Here is a 13,242-nt window from a genome sequence, read left to right as displayed (position 1 = left end):
GTCAGCTTCCTTCAGAGGGAGCGCACGGCCGTGCTCCAGCCACGGGTACCGCCGTGCAGCGCCTGAGGGCGGCAAGTGTGGGTCCAGCCCTGGTTGCCTTCCTCGGGGGTTGCTGGGGGAATCGTGTCCATCCCCGGTTTGGCTTTTATTAGGGTTTCCTCAGGAGCCTCTCTGCTCCGCCCGCTCTGGGGAAGGACCCAGCTCTTCTCCAGGGTGTTACTTCTTCTCCCAGTCAGGTTATGTGGTGAAATCATAGAATCATAGAATGGTTTAGGTTGGAAGGGACCTTAAAGATCATCACATTCCAACCCTCCTGCCATGGGCAGGGACACCTCCCACCAGCCCAGGTTGCCCAAGGCCACCTCCAGCCTGGCCTTGAACACCTCCAGGGATGGGGCCTCAACAACCTCTCTGGGCAACCTGTGCCAGTGCCTCACCACCCTCACAGGGAAAAACTTCTGCCTCATGTTTCATCTAAACCTGCCCTCTTCCAGTTTAGAGCCATTCCCCCTTGTCCTGTCACTCCATGCCCCAGTATAAAGTCCCTCCCCAGCTCTCCTGGAGCCCCTTTGGGCACTGGAAGGCGGCAATAAGGTCTCCTCGGAGCCTTCTCTTCTCCAGGCTGAACAGCCCCAGCTCTCTCAGCCTCTCCTCATAGGAAATGCTGCCCCTTTTTTTGTTTGCTAAATAAATGTAGACCTGTTAAATTGCTGACAGCATGAGGACTCCCGTGGGGCAGACAAATGCCTCCCTGATGGCAGGAAAATCCAGAAGGATCTTACAGAACAGAGTGAGTGGGCAAAGAGGTGGCAGGTGACATTTATCCTTATGGCATTTATCTCTTGATGGCCAAGAGCAGCCAAATCCTCTGCTAAACAGTATCTCTGCCAGTCAGGGGCAGAATCGGGGGTGGAGGGATTTGGTGTGACCCTGAATGCACTTCTAACGCTGCCTGCTTGGGCTGCCGAAATGTTCCTTGTGGCTTTTGGGGAGCTGACTGCCCCCAGGCCCCTGAACGCACAGCTCCTATAGGCTGGATGTTTTCTGTAAGGCAATAAATCAATTTCTTGACACTCCTATTTCCAAACAGCTAAAGAGCAACTGACACCCAGGGGCTGGGATCCAGGGCTTTCCTTCCTTTGCAGAAAGAAAAGTGCTCCTGGTAAAGTTTGGTTCTTTGGTTGCGGGTTAATTAGTTAATTTAGGGACTTAGGGCAAAGTTGATGCCTCTGCAGCCATCCAGCTGGCTGGGGGCTGTCAGCGGATTCCCTAGTAATGTAAATATTATGGTGTGAAGTGCCCTTGTGCTGAGACTCCCTTTTCCTTTCTCCCAGAGCTGCATTATAAAGCGTTACTGTGAGAAGAGGTTCGTTCCCAAATACCTGGCGACTATTGGTATCGACTACGGCGTCACAAAGTAAGTACCTTCGCAGTGAGGAGGCTCAAGTGCCATGAGAGCGGAATAAGCTGCGCAGTTGCAGATGGCAGATACGGGTCTGCCAGTGCCCAGGCGAGGTGTCTGCTATGGGAGGCACTGGTCTCCACAGGGGCAGAGGGAAGATGTGCGGTGGGGCTGTCCCACCTCCGGCTGCTCCTGAGTAAGCACACTTACAGGCGTGCTTGGCTCTGCCAAGGCTGCTTATTTTCCATGGCATAATCTGCATTTCTGCTTTAATAATAAGATAATCAGCATAATCAGCCTTCCTGTGGTAGCATAGCTCCCCATTACCGTGTTACATCCAGAGCTGATGTTGTCCTCCTTACCTGACTGGCTCTAGGAGCAGTTTTCTAGCCATTAAACCCTGGCACTCAGAACTTCTTACCGATTTTTCTGTCCCCCATCACCCAGCTCTTTCTCTGCAGAGGCCTGGCAGAGATAAAGGGTGTTCCTGTGCAAACGCTGAGGGAGAACCTTCTCAGGCATTTCCCACTTCTCTTTCAGAGTGCAGGTCAGAGACCGAGAGATCAAAGTGAACATCTTTGACATGGCGGGGCACCCCTTCTTCTACGAGGTAAGGCAGACCCGGCTCCGGACAGCATGCTTCCAGGCTGCCCTCAGCCAGCCCGTCTCAGAAGCGTTTGACACCCGTCAGCTTTCCTCAGCTCTGCCTGAAATTGGGTTTGGGAAACTTGAAAATGCATTACTTACAAGCTTTCTCCACTTACAATACACCATCGTCTTTCCTGCCATGGTCACCTAGTGCAGGCCAGCACTGGAAACCATCTCTGCCTCTCTGTGAGCAGTGATTGCCTGCTGCTAGAGGCTGCCGAATCCGGGAGCCTGACGGAGGCTAAATTTAGTCAGATTGGGAGATCTTTGGAGCATACCTTGGGCATCTGTGGCATACTGGCATCCTAATCCGTGATCAGAGTGCTGTAAAACACTTGCAGTTGGACTAGATGATTGTTGTAGGTTCCTTCCAAGTGAAATATTTCATTCCGTTCTAAAATTACTTGCTGTACAAATAATAAACAGTACTATTTACAAAAAGGAGCTTGCAGGATAAAACATTAGGGTATGAATGCATAGACAGCAAGATCCATTTTGGAGAGCTGGCACAAAGGGATGATTGTGCTCACTGCTGGTGTCGTTTATTTAAAATTATAAATAAAGTGATAAAGTGGGCTCACAAGTGGAAGAAAGGAACATTAAATGTTTAGCCAGTATAATCCTATTGTTTTAACAGTGTAATGCATACTAATCCTTAATTATAAATATACTGTTGATGCTTGGCAAAGCATCATCCTTTGACTAATAAAAATGTGTAGAATGTTAGGAAAGAGCAGATTGCAACATGATAAATACTAACATGACATAAAAAAGTGAAAATGAGGGAGGACAGAAGAGTGAGACAATAATGAGGAATGTAATGACTTGTAGTGGCCAGGTGGCTGCCTGGCTCTTGACTATTACTTATCTGGTCGCTCACAAACCTCCAATTCCTCCCTTGAGTTCTCAGCATTTGCTTATTGCATGCTCTAAAGTTTTGGGCACAGCACGGATTTCTATGTTGTTTGTGTGTAGAACTACAATTCTTGACTTGCGTTTGTAAGTCTTGACGTAGTACAAGTAACTAGTGAAATGTAATTAATTAATAATAGCGTGGAGTACAGCAGGAAGCAGGGAGACTGTGGGACAGAGCTGGCAGCATAAAGAGATTAAGGGACAGACTGTAACGAGCCTCATTTGATGCAGATGTGGTCAGTAGAGGTCTTTGTAGCTCAGTTATCGCTTGCTGCTCATCTGTATTGAGTTTCTGGCTATGCCATAGCCAACCCATATAAGATAACGAAGAAGGGAAAGACTCCGTGTCCTTGGAAAGTGTAATGGGCTTAAATTGTCGGTTCGGTGAACAAGCGCGTGGCAAGTATTTATTGAAGAGCGACAAGACAGAGAATTGGTGCTTCTTCACTGCTTTGTTTGGTTTTGTATTTTCAGCATTTAATACTTGTTACTGTGTAGTATGTCTCTGATGTATAATTGGTTTAATACTAAAATATAAGTAAGCAGGGGAAAAAAAGGAGAAAAAAAAAGAAAGCAAGCAAGCCGCGCACAAGTATAAATGGGGAGAGGAGTGGCTGGAGAGCAGCCCTGCAGAAAGGGATCTGCAGGTGCTGGTCGGCAGCAGGTTCAATGTGAGTCGGCGGTGAAAGTCCTTAAATCTGTCCAGAGGAGGGCAACAATGCTGGTGAAGGGGCTGGAAGGCATGTCCTGTGAGGAGCAGCTAAAGACTCGGGGCTCGTCTGGTTTGGAGAGAATGAGGCTGAGGCGAGCCTCATTTGATGCAGATGTGGTCAGTAGAGGTCTTTGTAGCTCAGTTATCGCTTGCTGCTCATCTGTATTGAGTTTCTGGCTATGCCATAGCCAACCCATATAAGATAACGAAGAAGGGAAAGACTCCGTGTCCTTGGAAAGTGTAATGGGCTTAAATTGTCGGTTCGGTGAACAAGCGCGTGGCAAGTATTTATTGAAGAGCGACAAGACAGAGAACTGGTGCTTCTTCACTGCTTTGTTTGGTTTTGTATTTTCAGCATTTAATACTTGTTACTGTGTAGTATGTCTCTGATGTATAATTGGTTTTATACTAAAATATAAGTAAGCAGGGGAAAAAAAGGAGAAAAAAAAAAGAAAGCAAGCAAACCGCACACAAGTATAAATGGGGAGAGGAGTGGCTGGAGAGCAGCCCTGCAGAAAGGGATCTGCAGGTGCTGGTCGGCAGCAGGTTCAATGTGAGTCGGCGGTGAAAGTCCTTAAATCTGTCCAGAGGAGGGCAACAATGCTGGTGAAGGGGCTGGAAGGCATGTCCTGTGAGGAGCAGCTAAAGACTCGGGGCTCGTCTGGTTTGGAGAGAATGAGGCTGAGGACAACTTCATTGCTCTCTACAGCTTCCTGAGGAGGGGACGTGGAGAGGGAGGTGCTGATCTCTTCTCCCTGGGACGCAGGGACAGGATGCATGGGAATGGTTCAAAGCTGCGCCAGGGGAGGTTTAGACGGGACATGAGGAAGCATTTCTTTACCGAGAGGGCGGTCAAACCCTGGAACAGCCTTCCTGGAGAGGTGGTCGATGCCCCAAGCCTGGCAGTTCTTAAGAGGCAGTTGGACAGTGCCCTTAATAACATGCTTTAACTTTTGGTCAGCCCTGAAATGGTCAGGCAGTTGGGCTAGGTGATCCTTGTAGGTCCCTTCCAACTGAAATAGTCTATTCTATTCCAATATCTGTCCTGGAGCTGACCTTAGACACTAATCCAGCAGCTGTCCTGGGAATCCTCAGTCTCCCCCGTTGCTGGCACTGGGCACACAAGCCTCAGAGGCTGCAGCCCCGCTCCAGCTGCTGGTACAGACCCCCTTACGCACACGCACAGACAGACATCCTGCAGATCCCTCCAGTAGCTGGGCTTGGACGTGCAGTCTTTCCAGTGGCTGGCCCTGGATCCTCGCTCTCCCCTGCTGCCTCACGCGAAGCAACACACACGGGTGTCTCAGTCGACTCCCAGGCCTCCCAGTCCCCCCAGGGATTGGTCTGACACCTCGTCTGCCATTGTGCTTTTTTGTCTGGAGGTGAGTATTTTATGGGCCGATCGCTCTCCTCTGGCAGCACAGCGAGGGTATTATTTGGGTTCCCTCATCTGTCCTTTTTCTGTGATCTTCTCTTGGTGTGGAGATGAGATTTTTATCACAGAACCAAATAGGTGCCAGGTAAATGGCGATCACCCAAATCTGCCGGGCTGTGTGCTCTCCGCCTGGCTGTCACTGGTGCCAGCACTCTGCCTTTGTCCCCGCAGGTGAGGAATGAGTTTTACAAGGACACACAGGGGGTCATCCTGGTCTACGACGTCGGACAAAAGGAGTCTTTTGATGCACTGGACGCGTGGCTGGCTGAGATGAAGCAGGAGCTGGGCCCCCACGGGAACATGGAGAACATTGTCTTCGTCGTCTGTGCGAACAAGGTGGGCTGTGGCGGGGAGCCAGGCTGCGGTCCTGATCTCCGGCCCTCGGGGCTCGTTGTGTTCCCAGCCTGAGCCCACGCTCTTGAGCTCCAGCTGTAGTAAGGGAAATGTTGTTAGGTTGTAGGAAAGACTTTCCAAGAGCCAGATCTGTGTGTGAGGAGCACGGGAGACCACATTTCAATGGGGTTTTGAGAATATGGTGGCCACACGTCAGTCAGGATCAAGTAGAGGTGACATTGTCTCTGGAGTAGAAAAACTCTCAAAGGGCTTTTCACTTGAATTTTCTGTGCTGTCTTTCCACATTGCCTTGATCCCTTCGGGATAAGCAAACAGCCTCCCCAAGCAGACAGGCCCCTTGCCCGCTCTCAGATGATCGGCCTTGGAGCTGTGTTGGTCGAGCTGTCGCTGCAGGCCCTGGCTGAGCTCTGATCTCTGCCTTTTCTCCTGGTCTAGATCGACTGCACCAAGCACCGCAGCGTGGATGAAAGCGAGGGACGGCTCTGGGCAGAGAGCCGGGGCTTTCTTTACTTTGAGACATCGGCGCAAACAGGAGAAGGAATCAACGAGATGTTTCAGGTGAGGTGTAATGAAGGCGGTAAGGGCACAGACACCACACTGAGCCAGGATTTGATGGCAGAACATCTCCTGAACTGCCCGGATCCCACAAAACCTGTTGGCACTCTGCCTCAGAGGTGTCTTCCCAGTGAAACGGCGCCCTGAGAAAGCCATAGCTGTTTGGCTCAGGGCCTGTATCGGTTCTCCCAGTCCTGAGACGGCCTTAGCATGGCGTTGCTCAGAGCTGATGATCCCTCTTGCTGTACTGGGAACGCGATGCAGAGGTGCCCATGTCACCTATTCAGGTCTAGCACTGAGCTGAAGTGGGTTTGAGATATATGTGGGGCCTGGCCTCCTCCTCAGTCTGTCCCATGGTCCTTCCAGGGACCGGATCCCCCTGACCTGGCATATCCCAGCCCCCACGGCCCGGGCCATGGGGAATGAACATTCAGCGATGTCCAAATGCTCCCCCGTGCTTCAGAGAATGAGCCGGCAGCCAGCGAGGGCAGTGGGGTCTCCTATGCTTTGCTACCACCTTTGGGGACCGTTCCTTCCCTCTAATTCCTCCTCGTGTCCACAGACTTTTTACTCCGCCATCATTGACCTGTGTGACAACGGCGGGAAGCGTCCCCCCTCCAGCATGGGGGTCGGCTTCACCAAAGAGCAGGCAGATGCCATTCGCAGGATCCGCAACAGCAAGGACAGCTGGGACATGCTGGGGGTCAAACCCGGAGCCACAAGGTGAGGGAGACTTCAGCATTTGCCTGGTTGTCCCTGATCTTTCTGACCCGGCAGGTTGGGTGCATCTGTGATCTGTGACCTGCCTGCTGATAAGCTCACCTTCGTTCATATAGTAGCCAGGCACAAGCAGTTGGTATCTACCCACAAAATTCAGGCAACGATGTGAAAGAAACCTGAGCACCAAATTGCCCCTTTTAACAGACAAGCCAAGCTGGAGGGAAGGGGGGGAATGATGAACATGAGAACTTGAGCCCTGCCAGCTGCCTGGCCCCGCATCCTGCCTCCAGGCTGAGCCGTCTCTGGTTGCTCACCTGCCAGATGCGTTGGGAGCAGCTCTAGCTTTACCTTCCTTAAAGGTAAAGGGGACACCTTACCCGTGTCCCCCAGGGGTCGATACTTGGTCCAGTTTTGTTTAATATATTCATTAATGACCCAGATGAGGGGACAGAGTGTATCCTCAGCAAGTCTGCTGATGATACCAAACTGGGAGGGGTGGCTGACACTCCAGAGGGCCGCGTTGCCATCCAGCGGGACCTGGCCAGGCTGGAGAGCTGGGCAGAGAGGAACCTCATGAGGTTCAACAAGAGCAAGTGCAGGGTCCTGCACCTGGGGAGGAAGAATGCTGGGCACCAGTATAGGTTAGGGGTGGACCTGCTGCGCACTAGCTCTGAGGAGAAGGATTTGGGGGTCCTGGTAGATAGTATATTGTCCATGAGCCAGCAGTGTGCCCTTGTTGCCAAAAAGGCCAATGGAATCCCGGGCTGCATAGGGAAGAGTGTGACCAGTAGGTCGAGGGAGGTTGGGCTCCCCAGTTCCAGAGGGACAGGGAACTGCTGGAGCGAGTCCAGCGAAGGGCAACCAAGATGACTGAGGGACTGGAGCATCTCCCGTATGAGGAGAGGCTGAGAGCGCTGGGACTCTTTAGCCTGGAGAGGAGAAGGCTGAGGGGAGACCTTATTATGGCATACACGTATCTAAAGGGGGGGTTGCAGGAGGATGGAGCCAGACTCTTCTCGGTGGTTCCCAGGGACAGGACGAGGGGCGATGGGCACAAGTTGGAAGAGAGGAAGTTCCGTTCCAACAGACGGAAACCCTTCTTTAGGGTTGGGGTGACAGAGCAGTGGCACAGGCTGCCCAGGGAGGGGGTGGAGTCCCCTTCTCTGGAGGTTTTCAAGACCCGCCTGGATGCAGTCCTGAGGGATGTGCTCTGGGCAGTCCTGCTTTAGCAGGGGAGTGGGGCTGGGTGGTCTCGAGAGGTCCCTTCCAACTCGGAAAATTCTGTGATTCTTTGATTCCTTGCTCTCCACACCTGGAGAAGCTTTTAGGCTGCTGCCCACATTATCAAAAAGGGACTGATGTTACAGCTCTTTCACCTGGAAGTGGGACTCCCATAAGACAAGCTTTCTCCTGTCTGCCTTGGAGAACCTCTAGCCACGTGGAATTGGTCATTGCCTGCGTAAGAGGTTGGATATTGAATCTCCCAGTTCTGCTGTATGACTTGGGCAGCGAAAACAAGCTCCCGGAGCTATGCCTTGCTTTCTTGTCTCTGAACCACGAGGACTGCCCTTGTGTACTCCTTATGGAGGGGCTGGAGAGTGGATCTTTGGATAAAATATATGTTATTTGGGACTTACACATCCCCCCCGTTGTCTCTCTGAAGTGTAGGTGTTGAGCCTTATCCCTCCTCCAGCCCCCTCTGATCCGGGGGGGGAGATCAACAGCTCTGCAGGGCAGTTTGTGCTGCGATCGCCAGCACGGATGGACTCACCTCCCTCAGGAGGTGCCCCCCTCCCTCCACGGCCTGCAGCTGGAGCCGAGATGTCTGCTTTGGACCAGACACCCAGGGCTTAAAGGGCTGAAGTGATGTGCAATGCCTTTGCCCGGAGCGCGTAGGCGGTTTGATGTGAAGCTGAGTCAGGGTGCGTGTGCCCCCACGCTGTCTCCCAGCTTTCTGCTCTCGTTGGTGCCAGAGACTTGGCACACCACGGCACGTGTCGCGGGCACGTGCCTGGCGTGATGGGATCATTCGTGCTGGCACAGTCCCGCGGTGGAACGGGTGTATCTGCCCCAGGAGAGGGGTTCTCCCCCTTCCTCTGCTCATGCCGCACCAAGAAGTGCCCTGTGTGCTTTGCTGCAGCTCTTTCTCCATAGCAACACCTCCAAACCCTGGAGATCCTTGGTGCCAGTGAGGGAAGGGTTCAAAAAGGCTGTTGGGCCCAGGAGGAGCTCCTGGCCCTGCTGTGCTCTGCCAGCCAGGGCAAGGCTGAGCCGGGCTGTGTGTCATGTGGGTCCTCTCACTGTTGTTGTATCTTCTAGGGACGAAGTGAACAAAGCCTATCGGAAGTTGGCCGTGCTGCTCCACCCCGATAAGTGTGTGGCTCCTGGCAGCGAAGACGCCTTCAAAGCGGTGGTGAACGCCCGGACCGCGCTTCTCAAAAACATCAAGTAGGGAACAGAGCCACTCAGAACTGGAAACCTTCCCCTCCTCCCAGCTAGCTCCCAGGCCGTGGGGCACCCCTCTCCTCCTCACGCTTACCGCTGGCATGGACACACACACTCCCAGCACCGGCTGTGGGAGCAGGACTGCATCCAAACGGAGTGCTCTTGCGATGTGCTGGAAAGGGGGCAGAGTGCTGAGGAGGGGAGAGGGACCCCAGAGCCCTCCCTGCATCCGTGGCCCCAGGTCGTGGTTGGCTGAAAGTGCTGAAAGCAGTGAGATGCCCACCTTCCCGCCTGCGTTACACCTCCCGGGAGTTACCAGCCATGGAGGGGCTTGGATGTGTGGCTCTAACCTGTGGATGCAGCGAGGGCAGAGCGAGATCTGACCCGAAAGCTGCTGCACCTGAATGCATTGGTGTCATGGGTGGAGGATGCCCAGGAGGGGTAGTGGGTTGTCAGTCCTTCTGAGTTACGCTGGAGCCGCCTCTGCAAGGCTGCCCGTGCTCAAAGCCACACGAGCACTGCCAAGCACTGGGGCCGTTCAGCTCCGTGGTCAAAGCTGGCTCCTTCAACCCGCCACTCAGCTATGCTGCTTTTGGCAGTGAGGAAAAGGGCAGGTTGCTTGAGGAAACCTCTCTGGTACTGCAGGGAGAAACTGGCTCCAAGAGCATCCCAGTCTTCCCTGGCCCGTCTGTCCCCTTCCTCCCCAAGCTGTCATGGTGCCAAGGACAGTCCCTTTGGCAGGACTAAGGCTGTCCCCGAGGCACGCACCTCCTCATCACAGCCCAGTCTCCTACCACCATCTCTTTCCATCTCCCTGAGCTCAACTCGTCGGGAAGAGCCCCTAAGGCTGCAGGCCCTCAAGCCACTTGCTCCCTCTGCTCACACCGCGCCGGCAAGCTCTGGGTAGGTGCCACCATCCTCCGTGGGGGACTGTCCGCAGGTGTGGGTGGCCCTGGCTATTTGCAGGCAGGAGGACGGTGTTGACCCACGGAGGAGACAACTCAGCCTCCAACAGGGCTGCCTGTCGCCTCTGCCCTTCCTCCCCTCGGCCAGCCCTGTCTCCCGAGCTTCGCCCGCACCGCGGAGCTGCGTGGGTGCCTGCGGTCTGCCCCCTCGCTTCGCCCCGCGGCGCTCTCGGGTTAGGTGAGCAGCGGAGAGGACGTGTTCTCCCCCAACCCTCTTTTCTCACAGCCGCAACGCGTCGCCCCGCTTTGCTGGTTTGTGTTACGGGATGCTGATCGGCCGGTGGGTGCGGGTTGCTCCCTCCTAGTCACAGCTGTGGTTTTCTTTGAATAGTCTTGCTGATTTAACGGGGAGCATTGCTGCTCACCCCAACAAGTGCTTGTAGAGGTTAAAGATCTGAGAGTTGTCTTCCTGAGGGAGGTCAGAGCCATGATGGCTGCCAGGCTCTTAGAGGGACCAAATGGGAGATCCCTTGGCATTGCCGTGGTTTTGTTGGGACCCAGATTTATTTCCTTGCTCCTGGGTGAGCTTGGCAGGGAAGGACAGAACACTAAGCTGTGAAATGAAAGCTGCTGAGTGTGTGTATGTACCCTTACCCCACAGGTATCCTCTTCGAAAGTGTTTTCTCCTGTGGTCAGTGCAATATTTATTTTTTTTTTTTTCACTTCAAGGCAGCTTTTCTGTGTTTCTCCTTCAAAATATATCATAAATCAACAGTAGATTCCAACACCCACCCCACCCCTTTGGCAGCAAGCATTAAGGGACTTTAAAGCCAGTATCATTTTGCTCTTGCTCTGGTTTCTGGTGCTGGGTTGCTGGGAAGAAGAAATAAGCTGTCCTGCAGGGAAGCGCCTTTTACTCCTCTGGTGTAGAAATAACCAAGGGGAGATGCTGCTACAGGAGGTTAGTGTTTAAAGTAGCTCCATTTTTCCTCTCCCAGATGTATCAAAAGCTGGGCTGGGGGAGATCAGCCGGGCAGGCATTGGAGCTGCGGCAAGTTACACCGACAGGGTCTCGTTCCACACATCTTCTAACGCTATGGAGTTCACTGGAAACCTCCCCACTTGTCTGAGTGGAGGAAACCACCTCATTCTGGCTTCAAACCTATTGCTCTGTATTTCTTTTCCATTGAGGAGGGTAAATAACCCCGTTGCTGAATGGCGCACTTCACTTTGAGGGTGAGATCTCAGTGCCTGGAGTGGTTTAAAGGCTTCCTCGGTTCCGGCTGCTCAGGGGCTCTCCAGGTCTGTTGTGCCATACACGGTCCCTCCTTTTGGCTCCTTAGGTGACTCTGGCCACCGGTCCCGGGGTTACTCCTGTGTGTTTACAGCGCTGACCGGATGTTTGGAGACGATTACACACGCATGTCACGTCTACCCATGCCGGTGACCTTCTAAGTTGTGTTATTTTTATAAATTAAACCCCCCTTTGGAACAAAGGAAGCCCTGTGAGCTGTCCTCCTGCGGCGACCGCCTGCTGTTAATGTTTAATTGCCCTTTGACTCATTTCTCTCCTCCCCAGCCGGGTCTGGCCGAGGCCGGTGGTGAAGAGCTGCCCTCCAGGGTGATGATGGAGGTTGTGAATCAGCTCCGCAGGAGCGGGAACTGGGTAGGGGATGGAGGGAGCAGTGCAACGGGGATGCGATGTGGGATACACCCAGCTGCGGTGGAGCCTGGATCTGGTCAGGGAACCCAAAAGGGTAGCTCCGTCCTTGCTGCGTGCACACACACCTCCGCACCAACAGCCCTGGCAGCGTGCTTCCTCCATCCCATCTCCATCGGAACCCCGAGCTTCAGATCCCTCCGGCAAGGCTGCCGCCATCCAGGCTGCATCTCTGGCCTGCAGGTCCCGTGTCCTCCTGCCTCGTGCGAAGAGCGAGTCGTGCTGCTGAAGCGTCCGTCCTGCGACAAAGGCCGCAGGATCTGAATCCCATAAGAAGGGACTCTGTTCTGCAGCCAGAAACGCAGCCAGGAGCCACCTCTGAAGATCTCTGGGAAGGGAAAGCCTCCCTTGATGTGCCTCAGGGCGCTGTCCTGCCTGCCTGCGCCCTGCCTGTGCTCTGCCTGCTCTCTGCCTGCCTCCCAGCGCACCATGGAGCCGGCAGGTGGGAAGGAGATGAGGATTTCTGGTCTGGCCCCATGCCGGACGTGCCCAGGCAGGGCCCAGGGAACAAACCCTCTCCTGAAAGGAGGCTACACCCATCCTGCTTCAGGAACCAGTGCTAGGTCCCCTTGCTGGCCTTCAGACCAGTTTTGCTGGCCTTCGGACCAGTTAACCTTCCCAACCAGGGCGCATCCAACATGTCCTGCCTGTGGCCAACCTGGGATGGGTTGGCATGGGCTCCCCATACCAGGCCACATCCCGGGGCAGGTGGCCAGGGCTTAATGTCCTTGTCCCATGCTGGCCAAGGCACGGACAAGGCTCACTTGCTCTCCTTTTCACCCGCGGCAGGACGGGAATAACCCCGAGCACAGCCAGAAACCTCCGGGGAGCTGTGGTTTTGACGTTCTCATTTTGATATCAATTACTTTACAGAAGCAATTCCTTCCCCTGGCAAAGCAGCCGAGATGGCCTCGGGTGGGGACATGGGAGGACATGGTGCCTCCAGCCATGGAGAGGCTCGGGGTGGCCGGAGGCTGCTCCTCGCAGCGTGGTCCGGCGCTGATCCAGGGCATCTCCGCCAGCTCTGAACCGCAGCCGATTTTCCAGATCCAGGGGTGCGAGAGGGGGGGTCAGGCAGTGGCTGAAACAGGGGGAAGAGGAGGGGGAACTTTGTGAAGCGGTTTCAGTGGGGTATCGGTCAGTTTGGGGGGTGATTTGGGCAGCGGAGGCGAAGGGGGATGTGCTGGGGAGGGGGGAGCCTTGGGTTTCTCTGCCCCCTTTTGGGGCTGTGACCCCAGAGGAGGCTGTGGGGTGAGTGGAGCTGGGTGAAGGGGTGGGCTGGTGGGTTATATGGGTGCTCGTCCCCCCGGGGTTGGGGTTCCCGGCACCCAGCCAGTCCGTGGGCACTTGGTTCAAGATACGTGGGTCCCTTTGGGGTGCAGCCCCGGACGCTGTGGGGTCTGCGAGCTGCCGGAGGCGGGGGGGATGAGG

At 54.3% G+C, this 13,242-nt stretch overlaps 1 protein-coding gene across 1 annotated transcript; it reads left to right on the top strand.

Annotated features, from left to right (window-relative positions):
- The first annotated feature begins 718 nt into the window (after window positions 1-718).
- Window positions 719-9,193, top strand: DNAJC27 (DnaJ (Hsp40) homolog, subfamily C, member 27). The gene is made up of 7 exons (XM_009895462.1): window positions 719-790; window positions 1,335-1,417; window positions 1,943-2,012; window positions 5,284-5,448; window positions 5,902-6,024; window positions 6,584-6,744; window positions 9,061-9,193. The coding sequence occupies exons 1-7, from the start codon at window positions 719-721 to the stop codon at window positions 9,191-9,193; spliced, it is 807 nt and encodes a 268-aa protein (XP_009893764.1).
- The last annotated feature ends 4,049 nt before the right edge of the window (window positions 9,194-13,242 follow it).

Source organism: Charadrius vociferus, unplaced genomic scaffold (assembly GCF_000708025.1).
Source record: "Charadrius vociferus isolate BGI_N301 unplaced genomic scaffold, ASM70802v2 scaffold41, whole genome shotgun sequence".
Classification (NCBI taxonomy): domain Eukaryota; kingdom Metazoa; phylum Chordata; class Aves; order Charadriiformes; family Charadriidae; genus Charadrius; species Charadrius vociferus.
This window is presented reverse-complemented; position numbering and strand designations above follow the sequence as displayed.

Bases quoted from the DNA above. Each gene is read 5' to 3' on its own strand.
- DNAJC27 (XM_009895462.1), top strand. From the start codon at position 719: ATGAGGACTCCCGTGGGGCAGACAAATGCCTCCCTGATGGCAGGAAAA. The intron at 5,449-5,901 runs GTGGGCTGTGGC...CTCCTGGTCTAG, and splicing joins TCGTCGTCTGTGCGAACAAG to ATCGACTGCACCAAGCACCG. The intron at 6,745-9,060 runs GTGAGGGAGACT...TGTATCTTCTAG, and splicing joins GTCAAACCCGGAGCCACAAG to GGACGAAGTGAACAAAGCCT.